The sequence below is a fragment of the Penaeus vannamei genome, chromosome 24 (genome assembly GCF_042767895.1).
Source record: "Penaeus vannamei isolate JL-2024 chromosome 24, ASM4276789v1, whole genome shotgun sequence".
In the NCBI taxonomy this organism is placed as follows: Eukaryota; Metazoa; Arthropoda; class Malacostraca; order Decapoda; family Penaeidae; genus Penaeus; species Penaeus vannamei.
The window spans coordinates 23714100-23731599 of NC_091572.1; the positions used below are offsets into that span (position 1 = coordinate 23714100).

The window sequence follows — 17500 nt, forward strand, 5'->3', positions numbered from 1 at the left end:
CTGCCGTGAATACGTGGTGGAGATTTTGTTTCCTCGGCGGGGGTTGGGGGCGGCAGCCCCCCTAGCGATGGTCGCAGGGGGCGCAGCCCCCTGCAATGGAAAGTCATATGAATAACCATGGATATTTTCACTGTGGGTTATATTATTAGGGTAATTTTCTATCCCCGTCCTCCTCCACCACCCTACCTCCTCTTTCTTCCTACTCCTCCTCCACCTCCTTTCATCCACCACCGCCCTACCTCCTCCTCCTCACGTCCGCCGCTCCGACATCGTCGCCCCCGATGTAGTGCCCAAGTTTGCCGCTAACGGGGGGTTTCCGCACAATAAAACCTACATATTTGGGTTGTGCAGAGTGAGAGGAATCCAACGATACCAAAATCGTCGATATCGGTGTGGCGAATGTAATATAGAAAATTCCCATTCCCATCTCACCCTTGTCCAAACCACAACGCGTTCGTATCCCAAACCACAACGCGTTCATATCCCAAACCACAACGCGTTCGTATCCCAAACCACAACGCGTTCGTATCCCAAACCACAACGCGTTCGTATCCCAAACCACAACGCGTTCGTATCCCAAACCACAACGCGTTCGTATCCCAAACCACAACGCGTTCGTATCCCAAACCACAACGCGTTCGTATCCCAAACCACAACGCGTTCGTATCCCAAACCACAACGCGTTCGTATCCCAAACCACAACGCGTTCGTATCCCAAACCACAACGCGTTCGTATCCCAAACCACAACGCGTTCGTATCCCAAACCACAACGCGTTCGTATCCCAAACCACAACGCGTTCGTATCCCAAACCACAACGCGTTCGTATCCCAAACCACAACGCGTTCGTATCCCAAACCACAACGCGTTCGTATCCCAAACCACAACGCGTTCGTATCCCAAACCACAACGCGTTCGTATCCCAAACCACAACGCGTTCGTATCCCAAACCACAACGCGTTCGTATCCCAAACCACAACGCGTTCGTATCCCAAACCACAACGCGTTCGTATCCCAAACCACAACGCGTTCGTATCCCAAACCACAACGCGTTCGTATCCCAAACCACAACGCGTTCGTATCCCAAACCACAACGCGTTCGTATCCCAAACCACAACGCGTTCGTATCCCAAACCACAACGCGTTCGTATCCCAAACCACAACGCGTTCGTATCCCAAACCACAACGCGTTCGTATCCCAAACCACAACGCGTTCGTATCCCAAACCACAACGCGTTCGTATCCCAAACCACAACGCGTTCGTATCCCAAACCACAACGCGTTCGTATCCCAAACCACAACGCGTTCGTATCCCTAACCGCAACGCGTTCGTATCCCAAACCACAACGCGTTCGTATCCCAAACCGCAACGCGTTCGTATCCCAAACCACAACGCGTTCGTATCCCAAATCACAACGCGTTCGTATCCCAAACCATAATGCATTCGTATCCCAAACAATAATGCATTCGTATCCGAAACCAAAATGTGATCGTATCCCAAACCATTACGCGTCCGTATCCCTTGCAACAAGGAATCTCGTATCGTCCTCGCCTCGCTAAGCACCTTACCTGAATCATCTTGGTGTGGAGTCCCTGGCCCATCTCGGTGCCCCCGTGGGAGAGGAGGACAGAGCCGTCAGTGTACACCAGGACGAGCGCCCCGGCCTGGTTGAGGAACAGCTCCGTGAAGCCGATGCCGAACTTGAGGGGCAAGGCGACGATTCCCCGTTTCGTGTACTTGTTTGAGCTGCAGGTGTGGGAACTGATGAAATGCGGTGACTGATGGTGATGTGGAAGTGACTGGTTGTTTGTTGTGGTAATTGATGATGATTGATGATAAAAAAATAAAAGCAAACCCCGTATTTTCTCTCCAAAAACAAGATCTAAAAAGCCAGTCACTCAGAAGATAATAAAAATAAACGCAAACCCCGTATTTTCTCTCCAAAACCAAGATCTAAAAAGCCAGTCACTTACCTGTTGAACTTTTTCGCCATTTCTCTCCGCGCGGGGTAGTCGGCCTGTGAAAGCACTTCGTCCCAGCAGCGCCTGACCGTGCATTTCTCCAGGGTCTGCTTGTAGTGGGTCTCATCCCCCGTGACGTACATGTTCTTCAGACGCACCTGGCGGAGGATTGAGGGGGACATGGGTCACATGTGTGTGTAGCTGTGTATCTCTGTCTCAGTCTCTTTCTCTCTTACTTCAGTACACACACACACACACACACACACACACACACACACACACACACACACACACACACACACACACACACACACACACACACACACACACACACACACACACACGCACAAAAAAAAAAAAAAAATACTCCATCACTCTACCTAAGTTTTACTCGCAAAATACCCTTATAACTTGACTTCTACCTTACCTCGTCAGGATCCATGTTGAGGAACTCTGCCACCCTGGAAACCATGTACTCGGTGATAATAATGGCCTGCGGAGACCCAAACGCTCGGAAGGCTGTGTTAGAGGGTAAGTTGGTCTTGCAAGGATATCCCGTCACCTTTCTGTTCTCGCATCTAAACGGAACAAGGAAAAAACATGTCTGGAATTCGTCTTTTGGATTTGGAAATGTACATTGTCACACTGGTAAGTGATGGATATTTTACAGGAGCGTATAAAGAGTGAGGGGGTGGTGGTTGGTTTTGAAGGGGTGTTGGGGTGGGGAGGAGTGGGGACAAGATATAAAAATTAGTTAGATTTACCAGGGAAAGAAGGTGTATATATATATATAGCAAAAAGCCAAAACTTTATCAATCAGTTGCATGTTTTTTTGAGCAACTAGTGAACACTGGCTATTCGCGTAGGTGCATCAGAATGATATGCTGTGAAGTATCTGTGGTGCGGACGACACCTAAGAAACCACCTAAAAGATCTGCGAAGAAACGTCAGGTGAGACTAAAACAATACATTAATAGATTTATAAATCTAAACATTATATTAACTGTGATATAAGGTTGACTATAATAAACTGAAAACAGGATTTTTTTTAGAGTACTCTGGAATCTTGTGTAGGTTACCTATGTCTTCAGCGGTATTATCATTGTTAGCATCGTTATTATTTTGAATGAATACGTGACAAAATTATTCGGTATCTTCGGTAGGTGTCTTTGCCTTTTATGTCATGACGACTGAGGGCTGAAAAGACTTTTTCTTCGAAAGCTTTCACTGCCAGTGTTTGTCTAGCAAAATTAAAGTCAGGACATACCTGTACACGCTATCATGGTTAAGCATTGCATATCCAGTAACGGCACCAGTAAGGTCAAGAGAACATCCTCCGTTTGAATAAAGGTCCATCTGAATCGATTTGAAAATTCCTTTGTCTGTGAATCCTATTTTCCAACGACCCAAGAAAGGATGGCGGCCTCCTGTCATCAGCATGTCCTCTTCTCGGTCCAGCGATATGCGGACAGGTCGCTTCAGGCTGTGTTTGCACCAGGAATATAACAGAAATCAATATATTGCGTTTCATTGTGGTCAATCATGTATCAGTGCGTAAATGACAATATTAATACTACTATAGTGTTATGTTCACAGTGCTCATATCTGTTACGATACAAAATTCGTGCATGTCCACATTACACCCCATAGTTATTTTAAAATATCACATAAAATCGAAACATCACAAACACGTACGAAGCAGCAGCAATAGCAATCGGCACAGACAGCATGTTGACCCGCGTCTCCTTCCCCCCGAAGCCTCCTCCCAATCGCTTTACGCGACAAGTCACTAGGTTCGAAGGCACTCCCAGGGCTTCGGCCACATGCCTCTGGGTCCCGGATGGATTTTGTGTACTTGAGAACACCTCCATACCTCCGTCCTCGCCCTTGGGGACGGCTAAGTGAGAGTGGGTCTCCAAGTAGAAGTGTTCCTGTCCTCCCACATGCATCTCGCCCTCGAGGATGTGTTGGGACGATCTGAAGCCTTCCTCAATGTCCCCTTTCTTGATGGTAAGAGGGGTCCACCAAGACTGCTCCTTGATGGCATCCTTGAAGGTGGAAAGAGGCACAAGGTATAGTATAAAGTTACAGTATGAGGCAATGAGCAAAGTAAACATTAGTCAAAGAGACATGGATCACGTTCATCCTTCTAAAGGTACGCATATAATGATAACGAATAATTCATATGAATATACTGTATTACCTGGATAGTTATAATGCAAGGTTTGATGTCTTCATATTGAATCCTAACAGCTTTTGCTGCCCTCTGTGCTGTGGCTCGGTCCTTGGCAACTACAAGACCAATCAACTGACCTACACAGGTCACTTTCTTGGAGGCAAACAACTCCTCATCCGCTGTTATTGGACCTATTCTGTTCCTTTCATCTGCCGGTGATAAAATGAAATTCAAATATTCATAGTCACATAAATGTTCTCTCTGCCACGTTCCTAAACGTCCCAATCTACCGCCCACCCCGTGTACTCCAACACAGCTCTCCCTGCATAATGTACATCGGTGCTCATTAGAGACCTTTTGAGTTATATGGATAATTTTCACCGTTTCTCGTAACACAGGGTTCTTTGTGCAGTGTCCTCTCTATATCACCCATGAATTCTTCTGCAGCATTGCATTTCAATGGCAATTTTTCTCTTTTCGGTGCATATGTTGTACAGATCAATGCATATAATCAATGTGTATCAGTTTTAGTTTTTGTGTGGAGTAATGTTCTTGCTAGTCTTATATGTTCTTTAGTTTGTCAAGAAATCCGGTTGCAGTGGCCAATCTTATTTCTTTCCTAACCAAGGAGTACTACTTGGTCAACATAATCTGAGGTTGCATACGAAGTGCTCTATTTATTCCAGTACTTTCCCGCCAACTCTCACCTCAGGTTGATCTGTGTCATCCGAAATGTTATCTTCAACTTACATCTCTCACTGCTACCTAAAAGCCACAGTTTCATGCTTCTATTTGTTGACCACCAGGTTCATGTCACGCAGCAATCTGAGATTTGTAATATAATATCTGCCGACTTTAACCCTTTCCAGTGTCGCTTCTTGTTGGAACCGCACGCTACTCCCACTACTACTCGATTTTATTTGCTAAATTGGTCAGAATTATGTGCTTCAGGATAACTTTAATGGGGTCTCTTTTGAGTCAACTTAGTTGTCTTGGATTTCAACTTCATTGTCTTCAACCACACCCGGAGTTCTTTTACGTACCTTCTCCATCTTTTCTTCACCACAATTTACAGATCTTAATTTCCTTCTCTCTGGTTACTGTAACCAGCTGCTGTAAAGTCTTCATGATATGAATTTACTTGACGCATTGCAAATTACCCAAAGAATATCAAGAAAAATAGATCAAACTGGACATTTCATATTAATTTCACAAAAATATTAGTTACACACTTTTTTGATCTGTAAATTCTAGGTTATTACATTTGTGAATCAGGTATTTGAGTGAAAAACGCCATCCAGCTCACTATCACTATCATCACTATGTTGTTTGAGATGGCATTCCCACCGTACCTCTGAAAGCCTTCCTGATAAACGTCTTCTAGAGAGGGACAGAGATCTGGCTGTCTGGCTGAATTCATGGCGACATAGTTTATATATATATATATATATATATATATATATATATATATATATATATATATGTATATGTATATGTATATGTATATGTATATGTATATGTATATGTATATGTATATGTATATATATATATATGTATATATATATATATGTGTATATATATATGTGTATATATATGTGTGTATATATATGTGTGTATATATATATGTGTATATATATATGTGTATATATATGTGTATACATATATATATATATATATATATATATATATATATATATATATATATCAAAATGTTCGTATATGCAAGTTATTTTCATTCACACTCACTCTCTCACTCACTCTCACACTCTCTCTCTCTCACACACAAAAAAAAAAGAAAAAGAAATAATATACAATAATACCAGTCCACAGCCCAAACCAAACCAAACCGCCTGGCTTCCTGCCGTTCTCTTTCCCCAAAGCCACTCACCAGGAAGGTCTTTCCAGCAGAAGAATCCCTCGACGCCCTCCATGCTGAGAGCCGCCTCCTCGTCGATGCTGAGGATCCTGGCGTGGGCTCTGCTCGAGACGACCGGCGCAGCTTGCAGTTCGTCCTCGAAGTGGGGCATGTCGTCCACGTACACGGCCTCTCCGGTCGCGTGCTTGAAGGCCGAGGCGTGGGTTATGGGTCGGCCGATGGGGTCGAGGCTAGGCTGGCCGGGAGGAACCTGTCGGGATGGAGGGACGAGGATTTCTTTGTAATGCTTATTTATTCACGTATTTATTTATTCATTATTCATTGTTATTGTCCGGAGTACAGCGTCATGACTCTCAAATCCGATGTTTGCTATTCGTAAGTTCACTGTTTTATGTTTGTATATCCCTTTTCTTAAAATAAAAAAGAGAAGAGAAAAAATGAAAGCAATCTCAAAATGCCAACACCAAACAAAAGCCTGATAGTAAACAAAAGTGATTATGTGAAAACCAAAGGCGTCTTTTCCTCTAAATCTCTCATCCCTCTGGCCGAAACTAAATAAAAAATGTTAACATTACGCTCTGGAAAAGCTGCGTGCCCTTGGGCGGGATGTAACGATGAACCTTCGTCGCCTTCTGCTCAGCCTCCGTCAGCGGATCCACAAGGGAGGGGAACTGCTCACTCAGGCGCCCTCGGACACTCAGGTAGAACTTGAAGAAGAAGCTGCGAGTATGGGGGATCCATCCAGGTAAACATCGAAGAATGTATAATAACAGAAATGAAATGATAACAATAATGATGGTCATCGCCATCGTCATCACAACTAAACATGATCATAATCATGACGATTATATTACATTAAAATCACATATCTACTGACATTGTTCCAACAGTAAAACCGTCAATTTAAAGTACTGGCGTCTATAAGTGCATAATATTGCCATTAATATCCGTGGTGAATAAACTCAAGGGAAACAAAACTAAACTATTGTGACGTAGTTTCTCAATACAATCAAAACATGTTCCGAATTTCTGTGTAAGATTGACTTGCAAGAATATGGGTTCAGTAAATATCGGTATTCTAACGTCTTGACGATTATCTTTTATATTTACAAATTTAAGAACAAAATAATTATAAACTAAGTACCATAAATAACCACCCCAGGAAGCGTAATATTCCTCATGCATGACAAAGAACTTTTCCGTCAACAGTAGAAATTTCCGGTTAGTATTCGTCCTGAACGTACCAAATATCAATTTTCTAGGATAATAGTCTCCTAAGAGAATACCAAGATAGAGAAAACGTATCAACTATCAAACTTCTAAAGGGTGAATAGTCTAATATAATATCAAAACAAAGAAAATAAAACAAATGTCAAACTTCTAGAAAGTGAATAGTTTACGAAGAGAATATCAGAACAGAAAACGGAGCAGAACTCCTAAGCGGGGAGTCGTCTGCGATCGGCGTCTGTACCTAATGGCAAGCGCGCGGCGATACTCCACCATTCCGCCGGGCGCTGACGCAGACAAAGGAAGATCCTGCAGGAGGAGTGAGGTCCCGGCTTCCAGGAGAGACGAATCCCAACAACGTCCTTCCAGTTCCTAGAAAGATGAATGTAGCGTAGTGCAATGTAAACATGGATTTGGCAGCAGAAGCAGACATTAACAGGTACTTAATTTTAAGGACATTGTTTGGACATAATTTTAGGCCCTGCATAACAATTGATCCTTGTAGGATGTTTTTTTTTAAATATTCATTTATAAGCTATTTTTCTTGCACAAATTATCTGAAATTATTTCTAAACACATTTTACAATTCTGAACACGGACTTAACTCATATTAATTTTCTTGTAAAAAGCCCTCTGCATTACATATCCATCAGTGTACTGTACTCTACATATATATATATATATATATATATATATATATATATATATATATATATATATATATATATTTAGTAACTGAGTAAGAGAGCACTTTGACCTATTATAATGTTAATGTAAAATAGCATGGCTGTTGAAATGGGAATATTTTAGACCCAATAAAGTCAAAACTACAATACTATACTAAAAATAACTCAGGTAAAGAATCAGTAAGTCGGTAACTGGGACCTCGAGCAGCTACAAAATAAATAAATAGATAAATAAAATGAAGATACCATTGTCCCTAATCACTGCAACCGACAAAGAGGATTCCTTGTATTACTTGTAGTATTCTTTGTACTGTAGCTCGGGTATGTGAGGACGCACCAAATCACTGCATCAAAAAGTATAACTACGTGAAATTCCTTCATAACACAGAATGCTGACGTACCTTCCAAGATATCAATTTTCATGTAAATCACGCCCCATGGTTGACAACGGCAAGATCAGAGTCGGCATTTCCTATTCACCCTTTATTTCGATTTCCATTTTCAGATCAATTTTGAGTATTAAAAAAAATCTATTGTTGTTTTATCACTCTTGTTTCATATGTTGTAAATCTTGTTTCTTTGCTTACTTAATTATCCTTTTTACTCGATTCCAAGCTAATGGCAAGCAGGTGGACATGCAGCGAGCACAATTAGAAACCTATTACTTTCGCACATATTTTCATAGCTTTTCGAAGCAAATCCAATCTTTCATCTCCGTCTTTTACGTAACACAAACTTTCAACATGATGTTAAATAAACATATTAGCGAAATCAGACGTAAGAGGTACTTTGCATTTGAATTCAGCTGCACATTCATTTCTTGCAAATACTCTTATTCTTGGCTTTAAAGAAACAGTCTTGAAAGTCATGCATATTTGTCCTCCTGGTTCAGCGCGCTCGGTAAAGGTGCGCGCACCAACACACACACACACACACACACACACACACACACACACACACACACACACACACACACACACACACACACACACACACACACACACACACACACACACACACATACACACACATACACACACACACACACACACACACTCAAAATAAAAAAATAAACGCTATCATATCAATCTTTAAATCCTGTAAATCTTCCTTCAATTTATCTGCTTAGAATTATAATCTTTAATCTACTTGAAAGAAAACAACCGCACTGGCTTATCAATTTGATTCAGTTGTACATTTCACTTTCCTACTTTTAGACATCAGTATTGTATTAGATTCTAGCTGAATTCACCTTCGCGGCGGAGATAAATGCCTGGGGCGTGGCGGGTATACGCAGAGAGCCTTTAGCGCTAATTTTCGAATCTTTATCTGGCATATCACCAAACTAGACACCAACATGTACACCCGTATATAAATTAGTTATTTCCAATTTCGTATTCTTTCGAGTCTCCTTTTCCTCTCTTAATATAAGAATAATTTCCTCGTGCTTCAGCCGGACTTACCTCCATGGTCGCGGGCGCCATGACCGTGGTGGGCGCCATCCCGCCGAAGGCCAGGCGGAGCTGCTCGACGGCGATGGAGTCCGGGCGGAAGGCGACGCGCATCCCCGCGTTCACGATGGCGATGTCGTCGTCGCGCCGCCGGGCCTGCTTGTAGCCCAGGAAGTACTCGTTCTGGGGGAGAGCGGGAGGGAAGCGGGAATTTGAAAGGGGTTTCTTGAATTTGCTTCTTGTAATGGCGTTTTTGAGGCGCTCACTTACATTAAAATCCTCGTCCTCTGCGATAATCAGCTGTATCACATTATAACATAAAATACTCTCGTATAACAATCATGAGATAACAATTACTATTCAGTAATTTATATGTACAAGTTATAAAAGTATTTCTGTATTACTTTTTTTTCCTTCTTCACATAAACAAGATAAAATAAAATGAAAAGAAAAATGCAAATAGCCAAGGGACTCTAAAAACACCCTGCTATCTACTTATTTTGAAAGAATCGCCAAAAACTAGCAAATTTTCACCCGATCGCAAGAGAGAAACTCACCTGTTCTGTGTAAGGGATGTGCACCGCCATCAGAACTTCCTCGGGACGAATGGCGTTTTGTCTGTAAGCCGTGAAGAAGCTTTGGTCCATCGCCACCTCCCGCTCGCCCTTCGCTGAATAATGTGGTTTTATTGAGTCAAACGAAATATTTGGGAAATATATTTGAAGTGATAGTGATGAATATCTTTTAAGTAAACTTCTTGAAAACAATCATCTTTCATCTGAATTCTTTTGTTTATAATGTCGCTAAGGAGACAAAATGCATGATGGGTTGTCGATTAATGAATAAATACTTGCGTATATTTGGGCTGAACCTACGCAAGACCAAAATAAAGCACCAAGAGAAATGTATCTCGTCCACCTCATTACTTGGACATTCTTAAACTAAGGGACAAACCTTTGCTCTGAACTGTCAGTCTGGCTCCAGCGGCCGCCAGGAGGGGGTTGAGGTCACTGATTGGTGACGACGTCATGATATTCCCACCTAGAGTCTTTTAAGGGGAAAATGGAGTTCGCTTCGGTATCATATGCGAGAAAATAATAACTGTATAGTGTTGAAATGCTGATGAACGGCAAGAAAGCGTGGATGTTATACATTTTGAACGCCACTCACCGCCACATTCCTGATCTGTTTCCCGCCAAACCAACGCAGCATTTCCAAGATGGCGGAGAAGACTCTGGTGCGGTATTCTAGCAAGATATGATACAGTATTAAAAGAAAAAATAAAGAAAATGAATGGATTTCAACATCAGCTAAACAAAATAAATATCACGAATACCTAATTTTTGTGAAATTTTCGTTTCAAATTATCATGACCTATAACACTGGCTGACCTGGCTTTGTGTTGACCTGTTCCCGCAACGTCTCCTCGATGTCAGACAGGGTGACGGAGGAGCCGAAGGTCACGCCCGTTTGCGTCACCTTTACTGCCGTTACTTCCGGTATGATAGCTGGGTTGAGGAGGACTGGATAACTCTTGTTCTTGAATTTTACATCGATGCCTTTTTTAAGAGGGAAACAATGTGTAAGCGTGGGTGCACCGTCTGTGCATTACCTATTATGAATGTGAAACCAGACACAGTCAGCCACAGACAGATAGACACACACAGGCACACAGATACAGACAGACAGACAGACACACACACACAAAAAAAAGAAATAAAAATATAAACAGATTAATAAGTGCATTTTCCACTTCACAGGCACGAAGGCCCTTCCCTCCCTGCATGAAATCCGCAAACCTGCAGCAGACAAAATCCGACAACAAACTTCTCACCAACTTCCGTGTTTCCCGCCACGACCTGAGCCTCAGGATGCTCAGCTTTGAGGTCGAGAAGTTGGGCGAGAGAGACCGGCCTCAAGTAGGAGACTCGGTCTCCCTTGAACTCGAGGTACTGGCTGTCCCACTCATCTCGGGTCTGTGGTGAACGCGAGAGAGAAGGAAGGAGTGAATGGACGTTGCGATAACCGGTTTATTTCGTATTTCTCTTTTTTTAAATTCGTGATGGGTGTGTATTAGATTGGTTTAACACTATGTTCGTTCGTCAGAGTTCATGTGGGAAATGGATTCGCGGTTTATTTTATGGCGTCGGGACGATTTTGCAAAGCTTCTTGTTAACATCTGAATCTCATCTTAATCTTCTGTATTTTACTATCTCCAATTACATGCGTCTTTCAAAATGTTTAATTTTTTACCTCACATTACCTTCATCATTGAGAGAAATAAGTGGAATTAATGAAAAGCAATAGTAGACTGATCAGCTCGCGTCGGGCGCACCTTCAGTTCCGGTGGAAAGATTAGCTCTTGGCTCGAGTCGTACGGCTGAAAATCCTCTGCGTCATACAGGACATGCGAAATGTCAGTTACTCGGCTACCATCGCTGACGTCGCCATTTGAAGTCCCGTTTGATGCTTCGTTCGATGTGGTACCTGAGAGAACATTTCTGGTAAATGCAGAATAAAGACAGAACAGAGAGGTGAAATGGCCATGACTGAGAAGGTGACGAGGGCGGAGAGAGAAGATATAAGCAATAAAATCATTATACTTTAAATATCATAACCCATCATGTTACATTCCATGATAAAATCGACGATTTCCTCTTTTGAATACCTTCCTGACATCCTTGAGTCCTTAGCTTGCAACAGTCCTTCCGGCCGCATCCACCTCCTGCAGAGCCATCGGTGGTGAAGCCTCTGTACCCCTCCAAGATGGGTCGATATCCTGTGCACCGACAGAGGTTCACTGCAAAGGATAAACGTGATAAAACGGACAAGTTAGTCATGTGTGTAACAACCCTCCTGGAAAAAGATCCAAACACACTCCTTTAATTTTTTTTAGCCTCTCCCACAAGGATCCGAACCCATTCTTTCAATTCATTGGCCTCTCCCACAAAGGATTCGATCCCACCCACTCCAGGTAAAAGAGAACAGAAGTTCGCAACTAAACCACTAAACCAAAGAACTGTCTAGGTTGACAATACGAGCCCCATAGCAAATACCGATTGTATTTAGACAAGAGGATGGTCTCGCAAGGATCTATACTAGCTGTATAGCGATTATATATCCTAGTTATCTATTTTTTAAGTCTTGTGGGTCTCGTGGTTTTATTTCGTTTGTTCAGCTTTTTACCACATGAGAGAGAGAGAGAGAGAGAGAGGGAGAGGGAGAGGGAGAGGGAGAGGGAGAGGGAGAGGGAGAGGGAGAGGGAGAGGGAGAGGGAGAGGGAGAGGGAGAGGGAGAGGGAGAAAGAGACGGAGACGGAGACGGAGAGGGAGAGGGAGAGGGAGAGGGAGAGAGAGAGAGAGAGAGAGAGAGAGAGAGAGAGAGAGAGAGAGAGAGAGAGAGAGAGAGAGAGAGAGAGAGAGAGAGAGAGAGAGAGAACAATATTCATTTCAATATGTATTCACATAATCTCCATTAGCATGCTGTCGTCCTGCTACCTGTGAAGTACTCGTCGAGCTGTTCCATGGACGGCTTCGGGTGGTTCCTGAGCAGCGTGTACATGGACATTACGATGCCGGGCGTGCAGAAGCCGCACTGGGAGCCGTGGGCGCGGGCGATCCGCTCCTGCACCGCGTGGAGGCGCGTCTGCGTCGACCCGATGCCCTCCACCGTCGTCACCGCCATCCCGTGCACCGCCGCCACGGGCATCAGGCAGGCCACGATGGAGTAGTGTCTGCGGGCGGTTGGCGGTGTAATCTTACATCATACTGTCTATATTACTAATTTCATTTTATACACAGGCCGAGATACACATATATGTTTTTGTACATGTGTATTGTCACAACCATGCAAATTATAGCAATAGAGATAAATAATCTGCGCTTACCTTACTTCATCTCGTCTTCGGTCGTACCGCGACACCATGACAGTACAGGCGCCACAGCCTCCTTCTCCGCAGCCACTCTTCGTCCCGCATAATCTTACTAAAAGTTTAATGAAGGAAAACATACAAAATGTTCAGTATTACATGGAATTGTACTATTATTTGCAGGCAGTAATAAACTAAACAAAATTAAGCGTTACAATTTAGATTCGAAACATTAAAACATATCTATCTAACAAAGACAGACCAATGATGCTGCCGTTCCGCATGCAATGTGCCTGGGACATCCTACCATGATACGCCATATCAGCCTCGTAATCTCTTCGTCCATCGGTGCTCTCAAGCCAGGAATGAATTGAGAAACAATTGTAAATTCAAAACGAATAAATTAAAATGTTCATAAGAAACAACGATACAAGATCACTGTTATCGCTCTGTAGATATTAAAATAAATCGACAATTGCATTGAGGTCTTATCAGGAGCAAAGTACTAGATAAAAAAGCAATGCCGATAGCTTCAAGGATCAGAATCACTTAGGGACAGATTTGGCGAGCAAAGGATACACTTCTCACGTAGAAAAGTCAGCAAAGTCATTTCTGGGTCGACATTCGGCTCTTGCACCTGCAATGGAAACCCATTCATTACAAGTTGGACACCGAAGTAATAAAAATAAAAAAGCAAGTTAGGGTAATATTATTGTAAATACGACGTCCATAACAATACACTGATTGTTGTTTGATGTTCTGTCTAAAGAGCAGGCACTTTCTTTGCTCAAAACCATGAAAATGCCATTATTTGAAGTAAAACTGACCTTTTCAGTTCCTCCCGTTGAGAGAGATAAAACGTCACACTTACCTGTTATCATATATATATATATATATATATATATATATATATATATATATTATACACCAAAACATTAGATATTGGGTTTGCCAGCATGCCAAAATATTAAGTGATGGGAAAAGCCTCTATTCTCTTTGTACTAAAATTACTTTTCTTCATACTTATTCATTCTCGCCTTGCTCATCATCCTCTCCTCTTCCTTGCCTCACCTCACTCTAAATATAGTTAAATCGTATTTATAATAGACCTTACCATTTTTCCTAGTAGTTTAAATCAGAAGTAGCCTATGATCATTTTATACCTTTACTTGTGTCAATGGGTTCCTCACTATCATGAGGGTGTGAATAAAAACACTTTGACTTGACCATCACAAGGTACATCAAGGTACTTCTCACATGTATGGTCAGATTCGACCATGGTCGCGTTGGATGGAATGAACTATTTCCGAGGTATTGGCAAGAACCGCCTGTCATCATAGTGTATACTGCAATCTTAAAAATCAAAAATGGTCTTTGACTTCTGGGTGATGATAAATATTGAGGATTACTTTGCGTTTCTTCAGACTTTATGTTCTAGGCAATATACAAAGTGATCATCTTCCCTTGATTTACCCGTAATTCATTCTAACTCTGCGGACGACAGCTGCTTGTCTCATTCTGCTTGGTCCGCGAATGTGCTCTTATTCTCCCTTGGTAGAAGGATTGGGAACATGGCCATTTTATACCAAACCTCTAGTTTTTTTCAAGGTTGGGTAATGACTTGGGTAGGGGCCTTGGAATGGATTAAGCCGACAGCAGGTATAAAAGAGAAGGATGTAGTCGTGCTCAAAGTCATGATCAAAGGAAAGCCAGGGGTTGGGGAACCGGAAAAGTCAGTATCGTTGAGGCTAGTTGATAAAGGCGCAAACCTCAAAGCCCCTAACAAAGTTACACAATAATTACTGGCCATGGTAAATAATATGCCAGATTACTGCCTAACTCTTTATTAAGAGTTTACACACCAGTAGAATAGAACACGATCCGTGCGAGGCTGGTCAGTGCTGGAGTTGTCCCAGCAACTGTCCACCCTGGAGATGAAGGTGAAGCGGGCAATGGGAGCGTTGGGAGATAGGGTGATTACCTGACCATATGGAGAGAGAGAGAGAGTATGAATGAGTTAGAAGTCAAGCTGGGTTGCTCTTATATCTGATCAAGTGACGGGAGTGTGGCTTGTGGTATTAGAATCACCCATGTGGCGTTTTTTCAATTTTTAAATTTTTACTGTTGGTCATTCATTTACTTTCGTTTTTTTCACTTTTGTATATTTCAAAAGGGATATTAAGATAGGGAGACGTAAGCAGCGGTCCACAAAGACCTGCTTGAGCTATTTGATTGTCGTCTCAGAGAAAGAGAAAAATATGTAAATGAGAATTGTACATCACTGTCACTCGTCACAACCGGCTAAATCGCGCACAGAGATAAACCTGCAACTACAGCACAACAAATCCTATAAATGAGGTTTTCCTGTCTTTTGTTTTGCGTGAATGAGTGTGTAAAGTTGTAACTCGTCATGACTGACAATATCGCGGGCAAAAGAGATACATCATCACTCTTCATACCTACAACTACTATATCAATAAACCCTATTCACGAAAAGTTCCAATATCTTTTGTTCTGTATGAATGGGTGAGTTTGTGAGTACGTGTCACACTAGCACAATTTCCGTGGTTCTTTAACGTTTCCGTGTTTTTTTCTCGCTACCGCTCGTATTTTCGGTGAATGCGATAAATTCCAGTCAAACGATAATTATCGTTTTCGCTGGCAAGTTTCCGTGGTCTTTTTTGGTTCAAATGATAAGCTATAATAGATAATCGGGTAGAGGTTGAAGACCACGACGCGCGTAGATAGAGGAAAATGGACACCGCCATCTTAATATATACAAGCCTTATATTTACCGTTAAATGGAAAAAAAAAAACGAATTCAACCTTCCGCAGCAGAGTCGTTTGTTTATGTCTGCATTTTCTATAAACTCGTTTTCTATACGTGTCTAGTTTTCTGTATTTCCATTTTCTCTAAACGTTTTCTTTGCACTACTTTCAACCAACGTGGAAGCATTACCGATTACTAATATTTTAATCCATTATTTAATCCTATTTCTACTAACCTCTCCTCTCTTCATTTTATGCTTATACATTTCAAGTATTGTTCTTTGTAATGTATATATTTTATGATTTATATTTTCGTTATCATAACGTAGATTCACTGTTAACAATGTAACAACGTTACTGCCTCTCTACCTTAATTGCCTCCCATGTCGGAAAAACACAATGTTCATTACTTGAACACTTTCCGGTAAGCTCTTGACGTGTAAGGACCTAGCAATTTTTGTGTGCGGTGTGACATGTGGTAAGTTAAAGATATTTGTTTTATATTTATAGGTGTTTTAAAGACAATTGAAAAAATAGTGTATCTTTTATCATAGTGGATAAATAGTGTTATTCAAACATATTTTTTACGGTAGGTAATGACAATTCGTGGAGGAATATGCCGGTCGCATGCCCTCATATCAGTAACCCTTAAATGCCTCAAACGCAACGCGGCTGACGATTTTATAATATATATTCATGTAGATGCGACACCCCCCCCAAAAATGATAAAAGAAAAGTTAGATGCAATTTCACTTTGCCGGGTACCTTGCCAAGCACACATTAAAAATGTTGTATCCGGCGGAGAATAAAAAATTTTATTAGTTCCTCCACGCCGCATCTCGTCTGTAGAGTGACAGTATGAGTTTTATATTGTTTAATAATTTTTTAAATAAATTGACATCGTGCGAATAAGAGGAGGGGTGGGAATTAATTTGATATTTTGTGTTCGTTATTTTGGTTAGCATAACATTTTATATTTGTGAAAAATTTGTGTATCGGATATCGGGTTTGTACGCATTACGTTGCGCTTGTTTACTCGAGCGGTGTTTCATTCGGTGGCCGTCGGACAAAGTTTAGCTCGTCTTTTTTATTATACGGCCTCTCTGTTGTTGCCGTGACAAATTTAGGCTCGTCTTTCATATAATTACAATTTTTATAGATGTTTAAGTGGTATTTATTTTATTTAGACATTTACAGGTTGCGATTGACACGTGCATCCCCCCCCCCCCTGGAGCTTCGTGAACTCGATTTCTCCCCCTCATCCCTCTTCCCCTCCCCCTAGGAAATTAGGCTCTGCGAGGACCCCCCCTTTGGTGGGGAGGAGGGGGTTCCCCCCCTTTGGAGGGGGAGGGGTACACCCCACGTTTGGAACTTAAAGCGTTTTAAGTAGGGTGCGTCGCGGTCTTCAACAATTACCATCATATTTTAAAATTGGCAAAATTCTCTTGTATTTAATAAAAACTGATACAAGTTTGTAACTAGCTGC

The 17500-nt window shown here is 41.9% G+C and overlaps 1 protein-coding gene and 1 long non-coding RNA gene across 4 annotated transcripts in view; one reads left to right on the top strand and one right to left on the bottom strand.

The window, feature by feature from the left end:
* Positions 1-17500, bottom strand: part of LOC113807596 (xanthine dehydrogenase/oxidase) — a 22619-nt gene that overhangs the window by 4053 nt on the left and 1066 nt on the right. Inside the window, exons 2-22 of one of the 3 annotated variants that reach the window (XM_070138560.1) lie at positions 15108-15226; positions 13825-13882; positions 13264-13360; positions 12875-13110; positions 12046-12177; positions 11713-11864; positions 11212-11353; positions 10769-10936; positions 10548-10624; positions 10332-10425; positions 9935-10047; positions 9390-9560; positions 7485-7612; positions 6589-6733; positions 6026-6263; positions 4165-4346; positions 3657-4009; positions 3229-3444; positions 2389-2539; positions 1974-2119; positions 1569-1746 (exon numbers count right to left, since the gene is read on the bottom strand). In XM_070138560.1, coding sequence (XP_069994661.1) covers positions 1569-1746; positions 1974-2119; positions 2389-2539; positions 3229-3444; positions 3657-4009; positions 4165-4346; positions 6026-6263; positions 6589-6733; positions 7485-7612; positions 9390-9560; positions 9935-10047; positions 10332-10425; positions 10548-10624; positions 10769-10936; positions 11212-11353; positions 11713-11864; positions 12046-12177; positions 12875-13110; positions 13264-13360; positions 13825-13855 — 3150 coding nt within the window. In that variant the 5' untranslated portion in view covers positions 13856-13882; positions 15108-15226. Of the gene's footprint in view, positions 1-1568; positions 1747-1973; positions 2120-2388; positions 2540-3228; positions 3445-3656; positions 4010-4164; positions 4347-6025; positions 6264-6588; positions 6734-7484; positions 7613-9389; positions 9561-9934; positions 10048-10331; positions 10426-10547; positions 10625-10768; positions 10937-11211; positions 11354-11712; positions 11865-12045; positions 12178-12874; positions 13111-13263; positions 13361-13824; positions 13883-15107; positions 15227-16040; positions 16093-17500 lie in introns of those variants that run through there. The other 2 variants (XM_070138561.1, XM_070138559.1) reach the window with 2 other exon arrangements.
* On the top strand, positions 2473-6147 carry LOC138866236 (uncharacterized). The gene is made up of 3 exons (XR_011399548.1): positions 2473-2609; positions 2828-2912; positions 6046-6147. It is a non-coding gene; the product is annotated as an uncharacterized lncRNA (long non-coding RNA).